This window comes from Hyperolius riggenbachi, chromosome 1 (assembly GCF_040937935.1).
Source record: "Hyperolius riggenbachi isolate aHypRig1 chromosome 1, aHypRig1.pri, whole genome shotgun sequence".
Lineage (NCBI taxonomy): Eukaryota > Metazoa > Chordata > Amphibia > Anura > Hyperoliidae > Hyperolius > Hyperolius riggenbachi.
The window spans coordinates 385483646-385508747 of NC_090646.1; the positions used below are offsets into that span (position 1 = coordinate 385483646).

Here is a 25102-nt window from a genome sequence, read left to right on the forward strand (position 1 = left end):
CTGATAGAACATTTCCGAGGATATTGCGTGGGATCATTTATTTAAAGGGACAGGTAAGTATTAATGGTTAATTAAGAATATTAAAGGACTTTTTTCGTGGTTATGTTTTTTGTTCAATTAAAATACTTTTTCTAAGTGTTTGTGTGTTTATTTACTTTTAACTCTTAAAGGAAATGGGTAAGGGGTACAAGTACCTCTATACTCATTTCTCCTGGGAGGGGGGGTGGGCATCTGGGGGACCCCTTTTTAAAGGGGACACCCAGATTCCACCATGAACCCCCCCCCCCAGGAAATCGCGGCCTCCACCTCCACCGCCCATCGGAGGTGGAGAAGAGCCCCTTGTCCTTGGATTGGACAAGGGCTCGGAGGGGGAGGGGAAAGCTTGGCTGCCCCTCCCCTTCCGAGACCCCCCAATCCATGGACCATGCGGGCTGGTATAGTCAGGGTGCGGAGCCCCACGCGGCCGGTGCTCCGCATTCTGGCTATCCCAGCCTGCATGGGGGACAAGGGGTTAAAGAGATCTGGGAGGGGGGACCCCACGTCTTTTTTTTTTTATATTTCCCACACTCAGAACGAAGTAAGTAAAACTCTTCCCACTTGGGGGAATCTATGAAAATAATACACTATTGTTACCTGTGCAAAAAAAACTGACATTTTCCGCATTTAAAAGACATTTTTGCCCTTGAAACTTAAAAATCGATTTTCTCAAAAACTATAAAGTCTTTTTAAAAAAAATTTTTTCCTCTTATTCCCACTGATCCCCTTAATATACCCTAGGAATTTGGTGTTCCTAAACTTTAAGCAGGCTTTGCTATTAACCATTAAAGTCGGCGGGTTTTTAAATGTATACATTTTTACTTTGAAACTTTAACATCGATTTTCTCAAAAACTATAAGGTCTTTTTGCAAAAAAAAATTTTCCTCTTATTCCTCCTGATCTCCTTAATATATTCTCCAAATTTGAGGCTCTTAGCATTTAAGGGGGCTTTGCTATTAACCCTTAAAGTCGGCGGGTTTTTTATATTATATGGAGCGTTACGGTTTAACGCGAAATTACGGTAGCGTTTAATGCGAAATTACGGCATGAGCGAAATGCGAAATTACGCGTTGAAAATTACGCTTACGGCATTTTCAATTACGATTTTAATGGCAATTACGCTACCGTAATTTCGCATCGTAATCGCAAATTTCGCATGCGTAATTATAGTAATGCGAAATTACAAAAATTTCGGCTCAACTCTATGCGTGCACTCACGTAGGTAGGTGGGTGCACTGTGAACAACAGGTAGGTATATGCAGTGATGGGTATTATAATGTGCACCTGGCACTGGCACAGTAGTAATTATACCACCAAGGGGCAAAAGGCCAGCTGCAACTGACTGAAAGGGCTGTATATAATGCAAGTGGGCCACAAAAAAAAAAATAGATCACAAGAATAAGATTAGCTCTCAAAAGAGCTGTTGAGGGGTGCTTTTATTTAGCAATAAGAATAAGCAAGGAGAAAGCCAAGAAGCCTACAAGAGCCTAACTAAGCTTTCCCTATAGGTCTCTGCACAGCAGCTCTCCCTTCTGTAATTACTGCAGGCACATGAGTGAGTCCAATGCCTGACGCTGCCTTTTATAAGGGGGGGGGGGGCTCCAGGAGGGAGTGTAGCCTGAATGGCTACAATGTGCCTGCTGACTGTGATGTAGAGGGTCAAAGTTGAGCCTCATGATGCACTATGGGAGCGAACCGAACTTCCGGAAAAGTTTGCGGTTCTCTGCGATCGCGAACCACGGAAGTTCGCCGGGAACCGTTCGGGCCATCTCTACTCATTAGTTTATTTTCACCTCCCTATTCCTTAAAATCACAGAGGCCTTCGATAATAAAATACCAGTGCTTGATTTTACATGAAGCGCTGCCATTATGATTTTTGTACGTCCCATCAGGTGCACACATTTAGGAATTATATTTGTATCATATGTTGGCCGCCGTAGTGTCTGAATCACACACCTGAAACAAGCATGTGGCTAATTCAGTAAAACTTCCATCAGAAACACCTGATCTGCATGTTTGTTCAGGGCTAACATTATTAGAAACAGAGGCTCAGCAGGACAGCCAGGCTATCTGTATTATTTAAAAGGAAATAATTATGTTAGCCTCCATAACCCTCTCAGCTCAGGTGTGTTTTAAAGATATTACTGAAAAATGACTTTCAGGGGATATGCTGGAGTGTTGTAATGTCCTTTGTTCAAATCAAATGTATTATATTATAATGAAGATCATGCAGCCAGTGGTGTAACTACAATTCATGGGGCCCCCAAAGTTCCCATGCCTCCCCTTGGTGCCCCTGACAACCTTTGGGCCCATCTAACAAGGGTCATAAAACTAGTGTGACCCTCATGATCTTCACACCCACAAGTGTAGCCCCAAAAATCCTTGATCTGAAGTATAGTCTTCTGTATCGGAGGAAGGGAAAGGTAGTAGGTGGGGCTCCCCACAGCTCTGAGCCCTCCTGCGATCACAGAGGTTGCTCCCCTCTAGTTGTGCCCATGCGCAGCTTAGGCTATGTTCCTAGTGCCAGTTGCATTCCCTGTAACAGCAGGAACTCAACAGGTCCGGAAACCAGCGCCGCACATATTCTGCACGCTTCATTGTAACCATTAGCGCGCACATTTTGTGCCTTACCACGCCTCTCTCTGTTATAAAGCAATGCACCCGCCGCACTGTTAATGTCACATAGATGGTGCATTGCAGTGCAGCAGCAAGCCACGTTACAAAGCAGATGTTATGCCACACCCCAACACTCCAGTGTGAATGTAGCCTTAAACAGCCTTTGCTTTCTTAAAAGGAACCTTAACTGAGAAGGATGTGGATTTTTCCTCTTAAAATAATACCAGTTGCCTTACTCTCCTGCTGATCCTATGTCTTTAATGCTTATAGCCACAGCCCATTAACAAGTATGCAAATCAGGTGCTCTGACTGAAGTCAGACTGGATTAGCTGCATGCTTGTTTCAGGTGTGTGATTCAGACACTACTGCAGTCAAAGAGATCAGCAGGACTGCCAGGCAACTGGTATTGTTTAAAAGAAAACATCCATATCCCTCTCAGTTTAGGTTCCCTTTAAGTGTTAGCTACACAGTTAATTTTTAATAACACATAATACACATTTTATGCGATTACACTGCATTTCTTTATACAGATTCCCTCTAACGGAAAATCTGCAAAATTGATTTTGAAATGTGTGTGTCACAGCATTAGTGTGTCCATCAGGAGAAGCTCTTTTTGGAATTTGTGGGTGATAACAGATCTCCTATACCTTCTAAATTTACATTACGTTGTGATTCTGTTTTTGGAAAGTTGGTACCATCTTTCATTCTCAGTTCCCTTTTGGACATACTAGGGCTTGTAAGCAACCCAGGTGCTTAAGACTGCAGCAAATATAGTGCAAATGTAAAGAACATCCAATCAGGTTTCAGCTATTAAATAGTGTAAAGTCTCCTACTGGTTGCCTTGGGAAAGTGCTATTTTGTTGTTCTAGTTTTATTTGTATCTAGCTTGATAAATCAGCTCAGTTTAATTTACAATCCACTGTCTCTGAGTCATATTTTTTTTTTTTTGGGGGGGGGGGGCGAATACTTCTAAGTTACTTGGCTACCGGTTTATTTTCTTTTATTAGAGACCCTGCTAATGCACATTAATTATAACTGATATTATATGTAACAGTATGAATTACATTCAGGATTAGTTCTATTTTTCTTTACAAAGGATATCTATTTAATTAGTCCTAATGTTATAGCTGTGCTGCCCATTCATCTCATCAATATACTAGTATGGACATCAAGGTCAATTTATTCTCAGCAGATTACATATTCACATTGTAGAGACCCTTTTACCTCTATTGACTTTGATGCCCTTGTCACAGATCAACAATCATAATGCATTTGTCAATCTGCTAACAGATTGACATGCCGCTTCCACTTAACTATGTACATTGAGGATTTTTAGGCAATTTATTTACACTTTACATTGGGCAACCATTGATAAGAACTTTATATTTCACACTTGTGTATCCTCATTTATATATTGGGATTTAATCAACCAGTCTATGGTGTCCACCAATCATTTCCTGAGGCCAGCAGCCATATGTCAAAGCAAAAAAATAGAAAGCGGTGTGACACGATCAATACTGCTCTTCCGTACCACTCAGACACACAGATCACATGCAAAAAGTCTGGTCCGCACCACCAAGTAAAAGATAGCTAGTAAAACATTTTCTTTTTTCAAAAGAAGTTATACAAAGAACTATGTTTTACTAAAGAGCTATTTTTACTTGGGGCCTAGATTTAAGTATGGTGTCCACCCAAAAACTTTTTTCAGTGTTAAAAATTAAACGAAAAAAAACCTGTCTGTTTCCCCTGTGGGTTGATAATTTCATGAGATGGGGTCTCACCTTTTCTCTCTGACCTCTGCTGACCCATTAACCCCTTGCATACCAGCAGTCTCTGGCCCCTAAAGGACCAGAGAGTGCTGGTACCACAAAAAGACAGTTACCAATAAATTGCCGCACATACCCGCCACTACCGCCGATCTGCCCACGCCGCAGGCCTCTCTCTCTTTCGTCATTATGTTAGCAGAACTCTGTGCGCCGGTCAGGAGGATATTTATTGGCTCCTGACCCTGTCCATCAATGTGAGCCATTGTGATTGGTTCACAGTGATCACGCGGTCAGGAGCCAATGAAAGCAGCTCTTGACTAGGTCACAGAGCTCTGCCGTTATTTAGATGGCAGGGTAAGTAAACTTTGGTGGGGAGAGAGCGTCGAGAATCAGCGGTAGCGTGCAGCAGATTAGTTGAAATCTATGTCCTGTCGAGCCGCGCAGCTACCTGCAGGACTGTAGATTTCAACTAATGTGGTCTGAAAGCAGTTAAATAAACCAATAAAGATTCATTAGTTATGTTTGTAAACTACTTTGGGAATACTTTCGACTGGGTAAGGGTATTGTTGGGCGAACACCTAGATGTTCGGGTTCGCGAACGTTCGCCGAACATCGCCGCGATGTTCGGGTGTTCGCGCCGAACTCCGAACATAATGGAAGTCAATGGGGACCCGAACTTTCGTGCTTTGTAAAGCTTCCTTACATGCTACATACCCCAAATTTGCAGGGTATGTGCACCTTGGGAGTGGGTACAAGTGGAAAAAAAATATTTAAAAAAGAGCTTATAGTTTTTGAGAAAATTGATTGTAAAGTTTCAAAGGAAAAACTTTCTTTTAAATGTGGAAAATGTCATGTTTCTTTGCACAGGTAACATGCTTTTTGTCGCCATGCAGTCATAAATGTAATACAGAGAAGAGGTTCCGGGAAAAGGGACCGGTAACGCTAACCCAGCACAAGCAGCAGAACACGTGATGGAACAGGAGGAGGCGCAGGAGGAGAAGGCCACGCTTTTTAAGACACAACATCCCAGGCCTTGCATGAGGACAAATAGCGTGCGGATATAGCAATGCTTTTTGCCGCCATGCAGTCATAAATGTAATAAAGATGAGAGGTTCAATAAACAGGGACCGGCAACGCTAACCCAGCAGCAGCACACGTGATGGAACAGGAGGAGGCGCAGGAGGAGAAGGCCACGCTTTTTGAGACACAACCCAGGCCTTGCATGAGGACAAAAAGCGTGCGGATATAGCAATGCTTTTTGCCGCCATGCAGTCATAAATGTAATAAAGATGAGAGGTTCAATAAACAGGGACTGGAAACGCTAACCCAGCAGCAGCACACGTGATGGAACAGGAGGAGGCGCAGGAGGAGAAGGCCACGCTTTTTGAGACACAACATCCCAGGCCTTGCATGAGGACAAATAGCGTGCGGATATAGCAATGCTTTTTGCCGCCATGCAGTCATAAATGTAATAAAGATGAGAGGTTCAATAAACAGGGACCGGCAACGCTAACCCATCACAGATGGTCATTGTTCATGTTACTTGGTTGGGGTTCAGGAGTGTTGGCTGAGCGAGCAGTGTACTACTGTTCCCAGCAGACACAGAGTGGCAGTAAACACAATGCTGTATAGTGTGGCTGAGCGAGGTACACAGAGTGGCAGTAAACACAATGCTATATAGTGTGGCTGAGCGAGCAGTGTACTACTGTTCCCAGCAGACACAGAGTGGCAGTAAACACAATGCTATATAGTGTGGCTGAGCGAGGTACACAGAGTGGCAGTAAACACAATGCTATATAGTGTGGCTGAGCGAGCGGTGTACTACTGTTCCCAGCAGCGACACACAATGACTGGGGGGACCCTGGCTAGCGTGGCTGGAGCGCGAACTACCCTGCCTGCCTACCCAAAGCTAAACCCACAGACAAATGGCGGAGATATGACGTGGTTCAGGTATTTATTTACCCGAACCACGTGACAGTTCAGCCAATCAGAGCGCGTTCGGGTCCGAACCACGTGACCCGTTCGGCCAATCACAGCGCTAGCCGAACGTTCGGGGAACGTTCGGCCATGCGCTCTTAGTTCGGCCATGTGGCCGAACGGTTTGGCCGAACACCATCAGGTGTTCGGCCGAACTCGAACATCACCCGAACAGGGTGATGTTCTGCAGAACCCGAACAGTGGCGAACACTGTTCGCCCAACACTAGGTAAGGGGGGTTATTTGCTGCTGCAGTGCACTATTGCCTCCTTAAAAAAGGAAACTTCAGGTCTACTTCCACACATCTGAAAAGTAAGACCCATAATTACTTCAGTATAGTGGACAAAGTCATGCAAATAATTCCTCTTTGCCTTAGCAAACAAAATACAGATCTATACAACTCAATCACACAGAATCACTAATCTAACTTACAATTAGGGATAAGCAAAATCATTGCTGACACTTCTGGGAGATTTTCATCAAACCTTTGGTTGGATCGTGAGAATCTTGCTAAGCTGGCATTTTATTTCTGACACTTTAATATTGATAATATAATGACTTATAACTAGCAGAAGAACTAGGCTCAAACAAGCACATGTGCGGTTGTGTCATAAAATATCAGGGTTAATAGAAGCAGCATCAGTTGGCAGCTTGCTGGCATCATCACAAAATACACAGCAGAGTAAAAATTGTCATGTTTAATTTTCTTTACATTTCATGAATGGTGAACTGTAAATGGTGAAATTGACTGCATTGTGACCAATTAACCATAAGACTAGCCTTTTAAATTTTGCTCACTCATCCCTACTTACAGTATTGGTACTTGCCCCTCATTAATGAGTAATGATACAGGGTACTTAGGTATTTAAAAAAAAACAAAAAAAACCAAAAAACTAAGAATCATAGTATTTTACGATGTTGACTAAAAAACCCAGTATATTATTAAAATAAAATAATTGCAGGTTATCACATTTATGTATCTGAAAACAAGGCCATAATGCATTTTCTGTCATGGTAAGATAAATATTTATATTTAGGCACCTGAATTAATGGAGCATAGTGTACATAGCGCAAGATGACCCAGCTTGCCCGCTCCCTGCACAATGCCGTCCCTGCAGACATCAGCCGTACAACTAATATCCCTGGTGGCTGATCTGTTCATTCATGCATGCTGGGAGTCAGGACGCAGAGCTTGCAGGGTACAGAGTAGGCATCAGGGGTGGGGCACTCCTTCCTGTCACTGTATGTGTGTGCAGCGGCCAGGCCAACTTGCTGATTGGGATGGTGCATAGGCAGAGCAGCTTATTCTCTCTCGTTCATGACAGGCAGTTGGGCATATTGTTGGTATTCTCTATTTGTCTTATGCTAGGTACATACAATGAGATTTTCTGTCAGATTTACTGTCAGATCAATTATTTCCAACATGTCCGATCTGATTTCTGATCGTTTTCCGATCGATTTCCTGTTTTCTGTTCACTTCTATTGGAAATCACTCATAAAACAATCGGTAATGGATCGGAAATCAGATTGGACATGTTGGAAATAATCGCTCTGACAGTAAATCTGACAGAAAATCTCATAGTGTGTACCTAGCCAGGGCCGGTTCAAGTAACAATTGGGCCCTAGGGCAAGATTAGCCTGGGGGCCCCCAACAGACACTCCCGACCAAAAAGCGTCATTTGTTGCAGCCAAATCTCCCTCCTGGGCCCCTGAGCTGGCTGCTGACCCTCCCCCAATCACCTCCCAACTTAACAGACTCTGCAGAGTCCCTGGGGAGCAACAGTTAAGATGGGGGAGGGACAACTTGGGGGCCCCTAAAGGCTCTGGGGCCCTGAGGCAATTGCCCATTTTTTCCTATGGTAGCTCTGGCCCTGTACCTAGCATTAGGTAATCTCTGCATTATCTTTCGTGTTTTTTTCCATAAGGAAAGGGGGCATAACTTGGGGGTGTGGCCTATGCTGAGGGGTGGGGTTTAGGGCACCATATCTTCTGTGCCTATAGACTCCTGAGCTGTAAATCCGGCCCTGGTGCTGATATTCACAAACATATTAATAGCAGTCTCTAACTTAGGCAGGGGTCACAACTGTGATAAACTGCATGTGATTTGTGATTCTCCAAAAACATAAACACCGTACATGTAATGTACTCAAGACAGGGAACACACTTGTTAGCTTCAAGTGCATTTTGCCACATGTTGCAAAACCAGCACCACTGTACGCGTCATTGAAGTCAATGGCCTGCTTGAAAATTGGATTTTATTTTTGCATTCGTCCACATTCCATTGTGCGCATTTTCTTGTGTGTTTAAGAAACGCGCAACTTTGGTTTTTTTTTTCACACATCATGCACATTTCCAAATACATTGTATTTTACCGCAGACCCCCAAAAATCGTTGGGAAATGTGATTGAAAATGCAAGGGCTCAATGCCACCATACACACCTATTAAAAACTCCTCCTTATTGAAAAATAGTTAAAACATCGGGACAGCTGGTGACATCATACGCAGTTAGATTGTAAAGCAGCACTTATACAACATATGATGTTTCCAGCTGCCTTGAGGTTTTCATTATTTTTCAGTACAGAAGATTAATTTTTAATAGCTGTGCATTACTTGTATGGTGACATTGCAGTGAGCCCCAACAGTACATGGGGGAAGTCCGAAATCAGAATCAGAAATCAGAAAAAAATTATTTTGCCAAGCATGAGGGGTCATGCCCGGAATTATTTTTGGCACAGTACAAATAGCTCAGGAAGAGTACATAGAGAGAGACAGCAGTGAACAACAGGCAACAGGTTAACAACACATTTGTAATATGCAACACATTCCCAGAGTGTCCCTGAGATGTCAATAGTTAGTTCTGTGGGTTGGTAGACTGGTCAGCCATAGCGCAGCCGGCGTCGCCCCTCCTTGGGGCTTGCTTTGGTGGTAGGATGTGGAGGGAATTAAAGAGGCTGACTGCGGAGGGGAAGAATGAGTTCTTGTGTCTCATGGTCTTAGCGGAAATGGCTTGTAGCCTCCGGCCCAAGGGCATAAGGTTGAAGTAGCGGTAGCCTGGGTGTGAGGGATCACTTGCAATTCTCAGTGCCCTGGATCTAAGTCTTTTATTGTGTGGTAGGGCAAGCGAGGGGAGGGGGCACCCAATGATCCTCTTTGCTGACCTGATGACCCGCTGTAGTTTGTCCTTGTCATCGACAGTGGCAGCAGCATACCACACCAAGATGGAAGAGCAGAGGATCGACTCAATGGTGGCGGAGTAAAAGCTGGTTAGAATTTCTTGAGACATGCTGAACTTTCTCAGCTGGCGGAGGAAGAAGAGCCTCTGCTGGGCTTTCCGTTGGGTGGCAGTGATGTTGGGCTTCCAGCTGAGGTCGCTCGAGATGTTTGTACCCAGAAGCCGGGCACAGGGTACTCTGGTTACCTCATTGCCGTCAATGTAGATTGGAGGTGGGGTGGGAGCAGACTTCCTGAAGTCAATGATTAACTCAACGGTCTTAGCAGTGTTTAGCACCAGCCTGTTCTCCTTGCTCCAGTTGCAAATTCTCTCCACCTGCTGACGGTACTCCTGGTCATTGTCCTTGGTGACAAGGCCCACGATGGTGGTGTCATCTGCGAACTTGATGACCTTGACAGAGTCTGCCTCCGATCTGCAATTGTTTGTGTAGAGGGAGAACAGCAGTGGTGACAGGACGCAGCCTTGGGGGGCTCCAGTGTTCGTGGTCGCTGCTTGGGAGTGGATCTTGCCCAGTCTGACGACTTGGGGCTTGTTGGTAAGAAAGTCCGTGATCCAACGTTGTAGACTTGGGTGGACTCCAAGTGCAGCTAGGTCCCGTTGGGCATATGGTGTTAAAAGCCGAGGTAAAGTCTAGGAGTAGTACTCTGGCATACGTGTCTGGCCTGTCAAGGTGTTCGTTGATGAGCTCCAGGCAGATATTGATCGCATCATCGGTGGACCTATTTGCTCTGTAGGCGAACTGGAAGGGGTCTAGGAGGGGCGAAGTGGAGAGCTTGAGGTAGGCTAGGACCACCCGCTCCATGGTTTTCATGATGACGGACGTCAGGGCCACGGGCCTAAAGTTGTTAAGTTCGGTGACCCCTTGTTTCTTAGGGACAGGTATGATGGTTGACCTCTTGAAGCACGCAGGGACCTTGCCCTCACCCAGGGACTTGGTGTAGATAGGGAAGAGGATGGGGGCAAGTTGCCGACAGCAGGTTTTCAGGCAAGCTGGAGATACTCCGTCGGGGCTTTCCTGGCATTTAAGGTAGATAGGAGGCGCAGGACCTCGGCTTAACTCACCATCGTGGGAAAGGGCAGTCGCAGGGTGTTGCTTGTTGGGCATGGAGGTAGAGGAGTCCGTACCTAGTTCCCCTCCGGTTCTTCCTGGTGCTCGAACCTGCAGTAGAATCTGCTAAGTTCTTCTGCAAGTGTCGGGCTGGGTGTTGCATGCTGGGGTTGGGGCTTGTAGTTGGTGGCGGCCTTCAGCCCCTTCCATACAGCGCGTGAGTCGTTTGAATGCAGGTTGTCTTTTATCCTCTCAGCATACTCTTTTTTGGCAGCACTCAGCCCCCGCTTAAGATCGTTTCTAGCCTTCCTGTAGTCCTCCTGGTTGCCGGACTTATGTGCAGCCTCCTTTCGTCTCCGCAGTTGCCGTAGCCTGTTGGTGAACCACGGTTTGTTGTTCGGGTACACCTTGAAGGTTTTCGTTAGTACACACAAGTTCTCACAGAAACTGATGTATGAGGCGACGTTGTCTGCCCAATCGTCCAGGTCTGGCGCTTCCAGGGACCCCCAGTCGGTGCATTCAAAGCAGGCTTGAAGCTTCAGTTTGGCCTCGTGTGACCACACCTTGGAAGACTTAACGGTCGGTTTGGCTGATTCTAGGCGCCTCCTATAGGTAGGGATAAGATAGATGAGGCAGTGATCAGAGGAGCCCAGAGCTGCCCATGGAGCCGCTTTGTATGCATCCTTCAGTGCCGTGTAGCAGTGGTCTAAGGTGTTCGGGCCCCTGGTGGGGCAAGCAACATGCTGATGATAGCGTGGCATCTCCTGGCGCAGGTTGGCCTTGTTGAAATTGCCTGCAACGATGAACAGTGAGTCCGGAAGCGATGTCTCCCACTGCAGGATGGTCTCGCTTAGGGTCAGTAGGGCAGATTTGACGTCAGCATCGGGGGGGATGTAAACTCCGGCAAAGACATAAGAGGAAAACTCTCGTGGTGAGTATGGCGGTCTGTTTGTTGTTGCACGCTCCTCTGGTGTTTCTTCGTGAAGTCACCGCTTGTCAGCTGCCCTTCTGAAAGAGGCCTGAGGGTAACAAATTTCTTCAGACTGAAAGCAACACCACTAATAATTCCTGAAGAACAACCTGCTCTTACTTTCCGTAAAATGCAGCAATTTTTAGCGTAAGAATATTGTTTTATAATGCAGGAATATGTTAAATGGTCAAATACTATTACGGCCTGGAGCTCTGCTTTTACTGGAGCCCTAAATAGCGAAGATGTATTGCCGTAGCAGATCACATTGCTTCTTCTTTATTTTTTTGCAAATGTTTATGGAAAACAGTTGGGTCAGATGAACCACTATGATTCCTTGAGTATACACGTGATACACTGTAGAGAATATGGTTCTATTAGTAACAAGTCTGTTCCTATGTTCCTATTTTAGATTAAATGAAACCGTGATGGAAACTTTTTTGGTCGTACAGCAGTCCCAGGTGTACAATATTTATAAAATGTATATGCAAGCATTGCCGTTTTTAGCTCATAATTAAGACATGTAGACAAGTAATAAGAGTGGGTATAGAAAAGAATAAACTTCTTCAAAATATTTATCTTTTGTTGCTTTGCAGTCTGAAATGAAGACATACACTGTCCTATTAACTCAATGCAACTTAAAGTGTACCTGAGACGAGAAGCACCACAGGTTCCATAGTTACCTGGCTTAAAGAGACTCAGAGACGAAATAAAATACAGTTCTGATACTTACCCGGGCTTCCTCCCGCCCCATAAACACATCTAAGTCCCATGCCGTCCTCCCGCGGTCTGCCGTTAAGCTGCGGGGATCTCCATTACCAGCCTCAGTTGATGCCAGTCAGGGTCTACTGCGCATGAGCTTGGTAACTGAGCTCACCACGGCTGAACGGCAGACCGCGGGAGGACGGCATGGAACTTAGACATGTTTATGGGGCGGGAGGAAGCCCCTGGTAAATATCAGAACTCTCTGAGGTCTCTGAGCCTCTTTAAGCCCCCTAATGCTGGGAATACACCGTGTGTTTTTAGGCAGATAGATGGGTTCGATAGATAATTTCCGACATGTCCAATTTCACTTTCGATCATTTTACCTCTTGATTTCTGATAGAAGTGAATGGAAATTGATAAGAAAAGATAAGAGAATCGAACGGTAAATCGACTGAAAAAAACACATCCTGTATTCCCAGCATTAAGGTGGATTGTCCCTCGCCATCTCCCGGGTGGCTCTGGTCCCCCGCTATTCAGCCTGAAAGTGCGCCTGGCACAATGAAGCGTGACTCAGCCAGGCTGAATAGCAAGGGACCGGAGCCACTCAGAGAGACAGCGAGTGGCAAGCTGCCTTTAGAGGGACTTAAAGGGGCCCTGAGCAGACACCGTGAGTATACATATAAGCATACCCAAGGCTATTTAGTAAAGAGGAGACACTCACCGGTCTCTTAAGTAAGCGCTCCTGCTCCTGGGTTGACCAATGACCACTATAAATTCCAATGTAACCATCGACGCTGACATAAAGTCGAGCTGTGTCCTGGAACAGGAAGCCTGCAGCTCCTCTCCTCTTCTGGCTTCTTCCTCCCCTCCGCTTGTGAACCGCAACATGACGCGTGGCAGGGGGAGGTGGAAGGAGCCAGGAAGCCTGAGCATCCTCAGAGAGGACCCACATCAAGTTCCGGGGCACATCGCAACTATATGTCAGAGTCGCTGGTTACAATGGAATTTATTAATATTTAAAAGACTGGTAGGTCTTTATAACTGAAAGCTCTGTAGACCTAAATTGAATTTCCCAATAAAAAGTAGAAAAACAAAATCCCCTGAAGATCTAAAACTCCTGAACTAAAACTCCTTTAATCACCAAATCCCAAGTTCCCCAACACAAATATTTAATTCATACATCCCTTAGGGAGGCAGCTAACTGCATGAAATCAGTATATCTAAGACAGACCTGTATTTGGTTAACAAGTTAATTAGAACACAGCTGAATGAGAGAAATGTAATTGTTACATAAGATGATGTATCAAATCAACCCACTCTGAATCAGTCTCTTGATGAGATCTGCTAAGTGCTGATGTTAGTCAAGTAGTATATTCAACATACATGATTTTTCACCATGACAACAATTACATCATCTCAACGTGTGTAGAAAGGCCCTGTGAGACCAGCTTGTGAAAGCAGGAACTAGCTTCAACACAGCTCTACCAGATTTTCCATGTATCAGTGGTTTTCTTTTTGACTTTGCATGATACATCTGTGAGACATGTGTACCCATTACATGTGCATGTCCAATGCCAAGTACAGTATACCATGTGCTCTGTATACAGTGACCAACTACTACAGTTCTCTTGAATGTGATTTGGTATGTTAGGTGAATACGATTAAGGTGAACTTTTATCTCTTTATAGAAACAAGTGTTAAAGCCACGTTCACAATGGGACATTGTGTTGTGTTCCCTGTATAACAGGAACACAATGCAATGGAATAAAAAAGTCATACCTCACGTTACGGCTGCGTTGCGTTGCATACAGTGAAGCATACAGTCCATTAACAGTATACTTCACTTTTACTGTTACTGTAAGTGTTTAGGAGTGTTTAGCATTAATAGCATCCAATCAGATTCCAGTCAGAACTATAAAAGATAACTGTTGACTGGTTAATATATATATATATATATATAATTTTTTTTAATACCATAGTGATATTTTCTTTTCAGTATGTGGTATTAATTTTCTGCTCTCTCCTGTTAAATTGCACACAGTGTAACAATTCACAGTTCTCTGTTTCGTAGCCACAGGTCTATTTTGGTAGATTTCACACAGGGAATTTTGTGAACTTTCTATAGGTTGCCAAAACCAGTCATTTTTCTGAAATCCGCACTAGGTTCAAACATTTTAACAACTTTCAGTATAAAAGCATCAAAAGGGTTACAGCTGTGACTACAGAAATAATTCACACAAGGAAAGTGTCAAGCTGTGACATGTATTAAGCTTTGGAAAAAATAAACCATGTGTCACTTGTCTATTTTCTATGTATAGCTCAAATTAAACTGTTCACATAGTACAGAGAGGATTTAGGTGTTATGTTGTTATATAGAGGATATAACCACCTCATAAACGTAATTCACAGCGGGAAAAACAGTAAACACATGTCTTGTCAGAGGTGGACGTCTGCAGGAATGGAAAGGAAACACAAGACCCCCACCTCTCGTCAGTGATTGCATGTCAAAGAAATGATCATTCCTGGTCATTTTGAATGACAAATCATCATAAATGTAGTTTTGCCTCCTCAAAACAGAAGGTTTGTGCGATAACTCAGCTTTATGTGAGCAAATGTAGTTTCCCAGGATGCATCACTACGGAATATGCAAATCATCTCTTTATGCCCCTGAAATTCTGGACAGAACTTGAACTAAAGTTGACCTGCATTTCTGTGTGTTTAGCCTGATGTCTTATCTAAAAACCTCTTTTTATTTAGTTTATGTTTTTATAATGCCTGTACCAAAACAGACTACTTAAAATATGACATGCCGTGTAAGTAGTTCTGGTTGAACTTGATGGACATACAGGTATGTCTTATTTCAACCCGTATAACTATGCAACCATGTATTATAAACAGAATAGCATTGAGAAGAAAATTAAATTACAAAGCTGTCACTGTTTTGTTTGGACTAATAATTCAGCATACATTTTGAAAATAATATACGATTTTTAGTTAGCCAATTAAAAGCATGATCTTCATTCTAATATTAAACTAAGCACATTTTAGGAAGTGATAAACCTATGGTCACTTTTGAAGAATACAGCATCTTTAAGTGTACCCGAAGTGACATGTGAGATGAGATAAACAAGGGTACATATAGTACCAGACTTTCTTTAAACATGCCTGTGATTCCATTTTATTTTTATTTTTTCACTACTGAGTTTAACAAAACAGTGCTTTATCTGGGCAATCACAGAAGTCAAACTGGAGCATCAGCTCTGCTTGAGAGGTAATTAGAGGCCAAAACACTTGTATCTAGATGTGCAAGCAGATAATGTTGAAAAGTTTAAAGCGGGAGTGTCACCATAAAAATCAAATTTCAACAGCAACTGGTCTGAGTGTATTAAGTGATAGAGATGCTAATCCTGCATTCAAAACTTTCAAAACTTTTTCTGCTGTTATGATTTGGAGTTATCACATACTTAAGGAGAACTGGCCCTTTAGTAGTCAATGCCAAACAGTTGCATGCTGGGGGTTCTTTTTATCTATAACATATTCCTCCTCTTCCATTTATTTCCCTTCCTAGCTCCTTATCTGAAACCTGGTTCCCTGCTCACTTGTGTTTACAAGCAAAGCTGAGGTGACTCAGGGATTGGAGGAGAAAAGAAAAAAGTAAAGGGCAAAAATCACATCAGGATTTAGCCTTAACTGTGGGCAAAAGACATGGCCCTGACTAGTAACAGAATTCTCTTCATTTACTATATAACATTCACTGAAATCAAAACATGGACAGTACAATGCCTGTGCTATGTAAGTAGATCAAGTATTTATCTACTCATATATGTGTTTTTTTCCCTGGCAAAGTATGGCTAATCCTACTGCTTTAAGTCTCCCTGTGTGGGAGCTGAATGAACCAGATTTTACATCATACTGATGTGGCTGCTGAACTAAAAGTGGACATGAACTCTTGCACAGGAGAAAAGGAAAGGCAGATAAGCTCATTTGAAAGTACAGGTTGATAAGAGCATGTCTGCTTCCATGAATCAGGAAGTAGAAACAGTGCAGATTTATTTTAGGATTAGTGTCAGCTGTAACACAGAAATGTTTTTTGTTTAAATGTTACTATGCTGCTGCGTATCTTTTAGAGCAGAGATGAAGTTCTGATTTCAGGTCCGCTTTAACGCTTTAAGATAGGACTATATGTAACCTTTTCCACTCCACCCCCTCTTCACACCCCTCCCTCCTGGCATCTTCCAGTATAGTTATTTTTTGAGTAGTCATTTTTTTTTTATTGCAGTGAAAGTGTGTGCGGGGTTATGTGCAGTCATAATTTATCACTGATACTGTGTCCTGTTAGTATTTTAATTAATGATTGCATTCGTGTTTGAATAAATACTCTTGGGATTTTTTTACCACAGTACAAAAAATATAATAAAAGTATAAAACATGTTTAAAAAAAAAAATGACACTAAAATCTCTACTCTGCTCATCCTCAAATCCTCCTTTACGGTCTGTAATTATAAAATGTATTTATACTACATATTATATACTGTATATAATGCGTAAAAAATATTTTGTGTTCTTATTTGACCTAAGAATGAATACATAAGATAATTTAGTCCCCTACTAAACCTGGTTCTGGAGTATAATAAAGTGACTTGGGCACTGAGGACATATGATTTGTGACACAGATATTATTCCTTATATAGCAAAGATCACATATGATCTTTTTAATGTTCAGTGTTTATAAGCTGCGTTCTAAATGTTGTCAGTATACAGGAATCAGTCTGACGATAAAAATAATTAGTAAAGACTTCTTGAGTACATTTTTCATAAATTCAATTATTATTTCTAAATATGTATAGGCTGAGTATGGTTTACTTGTCAGCAGCTTGAAGTGACTCCACTGACAAAAAAAAAATGAGATAGTCACAAGATGATGCAGGCAGTTCATGCACCTAACTTAAAATAATCTATAAATATGCTAAATATGTATTGTTCTTCTCTGTATTCAATATATTCAATGTTGTTTTCAGTATATATACCTATTTGCCTCCTTGTACCTCCTTTACTTCTCTTTTTGGAAATGTAACTATAAAACTTGCAAAAATCCAATATTAGATGCTGGAAGCTTTATATAATATAAGTAGAAGCCTGGAGATCATCACTGGTCACACTACTTATCTTTGTTCTCCAGTTGCCACAGATCTACCACAGTGAATATCCCATGCCAGTGTATGGTATCTCTGAGTAATTCTCTCTATTCCACCCACCAGCTGATTTTTTTTCATCTGAACACTGGGGGAAACATCTGACACATGCCACGTACAGATAAAATAGACATGGAAATCTACACTTTGCAGATCATGACGCGAACTAGAGTGCACCGGAAATATGTATCCATGAAACGAGGCAAAAATATAATCTAAAACACAAGGCTGAAAATTATCCCTTGAAAAATACATTGCCATTGACACTGTAAGTAAGGCTCAATGGTCTGTGGTTTTTTTGGCATCAAAATGACAAATTTGGTCATAAAAAATAAAGAGAACCTTACTACAAAATCTACCCCTTCTGTAAACAATATTGCAAAATATTAAGACAGAACTAAAACACAACCAACCTTTCCTTCAGAATTGGCTGATGATACCTTAACAACCTTGTTCCGGTTTATCTTCCTCTTCACCCAGCTTTCCACCTGCACATTAAACTTCATGAATGTGACGTAGGTTAAGTAAGCCATGAGGAGCATAAGGCTTTCCCACCACTGGATGTAATTATCCAGGAAAAAAGTTATAAGCATGATCAATCCCACGATATAAAAAGTCACATCTCGAAACAGCGGCCACCAGGTTAGGTTTAATACCTCCTTAGAAAATAGAGCGCACATGCCGATCACAAACAGGATATTGAATACTGCTGATCCAACGATGGTCCCAATACCAACATTGCTATGAGATATAAATACTCCTATTAATGATGTAAACAGTTCTGGTGCAGATCCCCCAGCAGCCATAAAGGTTGCTCCAGCCACATCATCAGAGATCATTAGTTTTTCAGTGATAACTGTTAACGAAGGAACAAAGAATTCATCACAAACTACGGCTAACGCTATGAACATGTATATCATTCCAAATATATGGAGCACAACTGCACCCCTCTTCCTGTCTTCTAGAGAAAAAATGTCTTGTGGGTATTCTCCTTTGGAAGCCGATCTGTTATCCCCTGCTTTATAGTTCATAGATATAGTGGACCCCGGGGTATCATTCTGGTTTTGCTCTGCAAAGTCCATCAGATTTCTTTGATGCCGCTGCAGTATGGTATGGCTGTTTGTAGCACTGGTTATGTCACTTTTGTAAAGTTCTGTTTTTAAAAAGGCACCTACTGAGAAGGACAAAGTGCTTATGGCTGTTATGCTGAGAAAAAGACCCAATATTCGAATAAGTCTTAATTTCTTATTAATAACTGGATGCTTCTGGCCGTGGTGAGACGAGGTTTTCTCCAAGCAACAGCTTGAAAAGATGTCACCAGCAGATCTTGGATGAAGACCCATTTTGTAATCTTCAAGATGCAAAATGCTGCTCTTTACAATAACCCTAAAGCCAGTGTACGGTCATGCTGTTCCTTTCCTGTTTTGTGTTTGGAGCTGTAAAGGCTTATCAGCAAGAAGAATGTTCTTCATTCATGCTTAAAAAAACAGAAAAAAATATAAAAGTTACTATAAATATATAATCAGAGGGCATAATAACATCGTCATATATACAATTTATAACATAAATAAACACAATGCCACATTTTTAAAATCAATGCAAGGAGATTAAGCACAACAAAAGGAGGAACCAATCAGAGTCGTTGATCCAACCACCTGCTTCAGTTTTGGATATCTGCTCCAGGTTTGATAAATCTGCCCCACAGTTATTCAAAAGGGACTTTGGTTAAGTTATCACGTCTAATCTTTCTTCTGTGCTGCTATACAGTGCGTTAGGCTGAACAATAAAGAATACATGCAATGACAGTAGTAATTGCCCTTTAGAGGAGATTTCAGTCTAATGACCCATCGGGTCACTGTTACAGAACCATCCCTTCCAGAACCTCCAGGCACAGAAGTACTCCAGCCCCTCTGCCAGGTCTGACCTACTGCAGCATCCTAGACCCTTGAACAGCACAAATCAGCTATTCATACTGACTCCTGAGCAGTGCTGCCCCAAAGCCTGGACTAGAAGTTCAATCTTTGATTTACATGCTACTAATATGTGTTTCTCATGTGCGTTGTTTCAGTTGTTTTTTTATGTCTGTAAATGTTATGTCTGTTGTATGTACTGCCAAGGCTATTTGAACCACTAATAATTAAGGGTGTGTCAATCATCGTACTTGGCGGATAAAGATGATTCTGATTCTAATGTCCACATCGTGTATAATTGGTAGACCATCATGCAGATCTTCCTTGAACCATCCTTTGCAGAGATACACGTAAAATAGAGACAGCTTTGAGCAGTGGTTGCCAACATTCCATGGCCAATAGTCTTCTTAAAAACCGAGTCACAGATAATGGTGACCACAATTCCATTACTAACTAGGGAAAATTGCACATTCCATGGGTCCTCTTGTAATATGCAGTTATAATTACCTGCAGTGTCTTCTCACTCGCATACTTCCCTGGATCCCACTGGCATGTAGTCCCGCTACCCTGCAGAAAAAAACACCACTGTGTTTTTCCTATCGAGATAGAGCTGCAGGAGGCGGGGCGGGGCTATGTGCTGGAAGCTGATGGTTCAGGGCTTTAGGGATGGATTCAGGTGAGAAGACACCGCAGGTAATTATAACATCACATTACAAGAGGACCCATGAAATATACAGTTTTCACTGAAGGTCCACTCTAACTGTTAAAGAAACCTTGCACAGTGAAAAACACTTTGATTAAAGAGACTCAGAAGTCTCATAAAAATCTTTTTATTTCAAAAAGTCCCCCCAAATTCCCCGGGGGGCAATCCGGGCAGCGCTTCCGTGAGAGGCAGAGCTTTCAGCTACAGCTCTGCCTCTTCACCCGTCTATCAGCGCCGGATCGCCGCCTCTGCCTGCCCCTCTCCTTCTTCCTTCACTGAGAGGGGCAGGGGAGAGGCGGAGATACGCGCTGATTGACGTGTAAGGAGGCAGAGCTGCGGCTGAAAGCTCTGCCTCCTCCAGCAGCCAAATCCATGACCAAAAAAGTCGTGGATTTTGTGGGGGAGAGGGAGGGGGGAGTTAGAAGGGATTTAGTTAGATTTCAGCAGTGGGGATGCTGCGTTTTAGTTAGGGCTATCATGTTTAAATAAAAAGATGATTTTTATGAGACTTCAGTGTCTCTTTAAGAAAAATTACATTTCAATAACATCTTATTGAATACATACCCACTACTCTCTTAAAAACATTGTTAGTTAGAGACTTGGAGATGTCAGATTAATACTACCTATTGAAAGTGACTAGTACATGAATGAATGGGGAACTAAAGTGAACATGCTTTGCTAACAATGTGCTTCCAGTTCCAGAATTGGGCAGCAGTTCTAGGGAAATGGTGGATGAGGGATAATGCTTACATTTAAAAATGTATACTTACCTGCAATCTGTTCTCATTATTTCTTTAACACCACACCCCTCTCAATCATACTCCTTCCACCCTAACCTGTTTCCTCCCCCACCCTCACATAGATGCAGAGGACAGAGAGGTCATGCCCCGACAGCCTGACTGCATCTCACATAATACATGCAATGACGCCACTGCGCACTTACAACCAAACATATGGACATGCTTAAAAAGAGGAGATGATCGAAGAGGGAGAGCACCTGGAAGTCTTCAGTAAGACATATAAACAAAAAGATCATGTTAGGGCCATATAGGGAGTGTCACTAAGTGAAGGATTAGGGCTAGTGTCATGCCTAGGATGAAAAAGGAATGTTAGGAAGAAGCCAGGGGTTAAAGTGAACCTCCGGACCAAAAATCTGCTCAGCAAAACTGAAAAGGCTTGGTGTTTCTTTAAGTTTCACAGCATTAGAACTTTGTTTTTCTTACCAAAGCATCATTTTTAGCTACATTTTTAGCTAAGCTCCACCCATCAAAGAAAACTGCCCGGGATTTTTATCCCTGATGCTGTGCAAAGCATGATGGGATTTCCTATGTTGTTATTCACGTTGCCTAGCAACTGGGAGGGGTGATCAGCACACAGGACAGTTGGAACTGTGTCTCATGCTCCCTGTCACCTGCTTACAACCAAAAAGATGGCTGCCCTCATGAAATCAAACATTTGCCTGTTCTTTTAAAACAGGGTGGGTAAGAGATTATATTACCTATCTATTTTAATTAACATAACTAATGTAACTTAATGACAGTATGTTTGTTTAGGCTGAAGTTCCTCTTTAAGTGTTAGTGTATGTTTTGGATCTAGTTAGGTTAGATCAGTCAGGGAGGCAATTTAAGGAGTAGATGGGGTTAAATTTCAGTACTAATATCCCTGCTCTTAAATTACACAGCACTGCAATGAACTAGTGTTGTGATCAGTTAATTTATACATCTCAATGTCTTCTTTTACAGAAGACTTTGAAAGGAACTTGCAGGTAACTTATATATAACTACTTTGTTTGGCTGGTTTAATGATACATCTAAATCACATAGCTAGTGAAAGCATTGCATAGTTTCCAATAAACATGCAATATGATATTTATAGGAGCATTGGAAGAAATACCTAAATAGTTGCTCTGAGCTCAGAGGCAACATAGTAATTATTTGGTGTAAATTATATAGAGGAAATAAGGCTTCTGTATTTTTGTCTATTTGTGAAGCAAATACAAGCACTGCGCTGGATGTTTAATAAAAGTACTACAACACAGAGAACATGGTAAGAACAACACATTTCTTAGTAACTGAGCAGATTTACACACAAGATAAAACTGTCCACACATCCATAGCCTTTCTGGAATGTGAACACTTATTTCACAATGCTATTGTAACTGGCATTCACATAAGAATGGGGAACATTCCGAAACTGTATAGTCAATAGCATCCCTGCAAAGCCTACTACGGGGAATGGATATTACACTGAAACATATGAAGCATCAGATGTGCTGCAGCAAGGTCAAACTTCAATATTATAAACATTGCTGCATACACAAGGAAAAGCTGATTTCAGCGATCGCTATATTACTATGTTGCATGATTTAAAGAAATGTTCAGTTATAAGGAGTATTTGCACATGTAGAGGGGTGCTGAAATGTTGTGATTCAGTTCAAATGTTCTATATTTTAAAATATGACTGAAAATATCATCAGATTTTCAAGCAAGTCCTGAAAGCCAATCCAGAAAACCTAGTTAAATAAAGTGAAACAAAATTATCATATTAGATCATGTATCGTATTTGGTCATTTAAAAAAAAATATTCAAATAACATGTCTATGTGTGGCGAAAGTAAGTGAATTGCGCTCTCAGTATTTGTTATAAATCTCTTGTGCAGCAATAGCTGTAAATAAATCTTTTAGGTAATTGTTCATCAGTCCTGCACATCGACTGATGCTGGGAATAGACGGGTCGACCGTCGGGGATTTTATCTGGGCTGATAAGAAGCAATCTGAACAGTAAATAATGAAACAGAGAGCAAGGTAGGTGTTTTCTTCAATGTTCCCACTGATATATATGGTAAAATACATGAGGATGCTTTGTCTCTGGTTCACTTTAATGAACCACTAGCTGTAAATTTTTCCACAACATTTCAATTGGATTGAGGTTAGGACTTGACTTTTGCAGAACATTCACTTTATTCTTCTTTACCTTTCTTTGGTAGTATCTTTGTTTTGTAGCACGACCAACTGATGATGAACAAAACAAATGGCATTTTCCTTTAGAATTTTCTTGTACGGTTCAGAATCCATTTTTCCATCAATGATATAAGCTGTCCTGAACCAGATGCAATGAAACAGACACAAACTAGAACACTCCCACCACCATGTTTTACAGATTGGATAAGGTTCTTTAGCTGGAATGTAGTAGTGTTTTCTTTTTCTAAATATAACACTCCCCATGTAAGCCAAAATATCTATTTTAGCTTCATCCATCCACAAAGCATTCTTCCAGTGTCCTGCTGGTCTGTCCACATGATCTTTAGCAAAGTGTACATGGTCATTGGTCAACAACATTTTGAGGGAGGACAGTGGCTTTCTCCTTGCTACCCTTACACACACACACACACACACACACACACACACACACACACACACACACACACACACACACACACACACACACACACACACACACACACACACACACACACACACACACACACACACACACACACACACACACACCTTTGCTGTTCAGAGTTCTCTTGATGGTGGACTCCAAAATGTATTCCTATTTTGCAGTAGCATGTAATGATGCTTGTTGCTCATAGTATACCAGTTTTTTGCAATATAAAGTGTTTCTCCAGTTGCTGGTTAAAACACTTTTCTTTACATATGGTCAGAGTAAAGTGCAACAGCTTATTAGCATTAGAAATTGTTTCCAATATCTCCTTAAATGTTCATTAGCAAACTGTTATTGTGTGTTCTCTTCTGCCTTTTTTCCTTTTTGAGAAAGCAGCATCATTTTCCTCCAACATCCCCAAAACATACAGATAAGTCTATTGGCATCCCACTAAATTTGCCATCCCCCCCTGAAAATAGAATTGTATAGGCAGTGAGTTGACATCCAGAATTATTCTGCAACGCAACTGAACACTGTGAACAGGGCCTCAGGGTTCACAACCCATCATGGGTTATCTTTATTGAATGATGAGAACAAACACGAAATGCTTCCACATATATGATAAAATCAATTAAAACAATGAACTGGACTGAACAGAGGTTGACCTCCTGCTTGCATACATCATCAACCACATAGCGTCAATGATGCATGGCAATATAACAGACTAAAGCTGTACAGCTAGTAAACAATCCTCTTCCAATTTTAGTTAAATAAATTGTCTCTGGAAGGGTTAGAGTCACTTTGCTGCATAATCATGTGTTTGCACCTTTAACTTAAAAGTGAACCAACGTCCAGCACTCAATATGAAGCATATGACATCTCAATATGAGTGGTATACAGACAGTTCAACCATACGAAGCACACATGAACAAAAGCTGTTTTAGAGCCAGTGTTTTAGCTTCGCCACAGTAAAGCACTTAATATTCATAGACTTTTCAGTAGTTGGATGAATCGGTTAGTCTAAACTTGCTTTCATTCATGACAGCAGAAAGTGATAGTCATTTGTGGGACCACCCCGCTCAGGCTACTCATGTGCTTTACTACAAGGATCTTTATGTGTTGTTGCAGTCAAGCCTGGCCATTAGCAATCTGGACACTTGGGTAGCAGCTTGCCAGCAATTCACCCGTGACTTCAGGGTTGCTCAGCGGGGATCAGCATGGGCTATAGAGAATTGAGTCAGCTGCGCAGTTCAAGCTCCACCCACCAACCCGTTATATGTCCAATAGATGCCTTTTTTTCTGGCAAGGTTGCCAGTTCAACTAGTATACTGTACATGCTCTGTTGTGGCTGGTTTGTCATTTTTAGACAGCGCACTGTAGTTAGTGCAAATATATGCAGATAGAGGGAGGCAATGCATATGCTCGCATGATGGTGGAATTCTTAGCACAAAGATATCTGGTTTGTTATTTTGAAAATTTTAAACAGTGCACTGCAATCAGTGCAAATACAGTATATGCCGATAGAGAGCGGCAATACATATGCTGACATATCGATGGAACCCTC

The 25102-nt window shown here is 42.0% G+C and overlaps 1 protein-coding gene across 4 annotated transcripts in view; it reads right to left on the bottom strand.

Moving 5' to 3' along the window:
- The window catches only part of SLC24A2 (solute carrier family 24 member 2), a 259384-nt gene that overhangs the window by 207853 nt on the left and 26429 nt on the right, over positions 1-25102 (bottom strand). For 3 of the 4 annotated variants that reach the window (XM_068234400.1, XM_068234402.1, XM_068234399.1), the window contains exon 2: positions 17953-19016. In XM_068234400.1, the coding sequence (XP_068090501.1) occupies positions 17953-18882 (930 nt within the window). In that variant the 5' untranslated portion in view covers positions 18883-19016. The remainder of the gene's footprint in view (positions 1-17952; positions 19017-25102) is intronic. The other variant, XM_068234401.1, reaches the window with a different exon arrangement.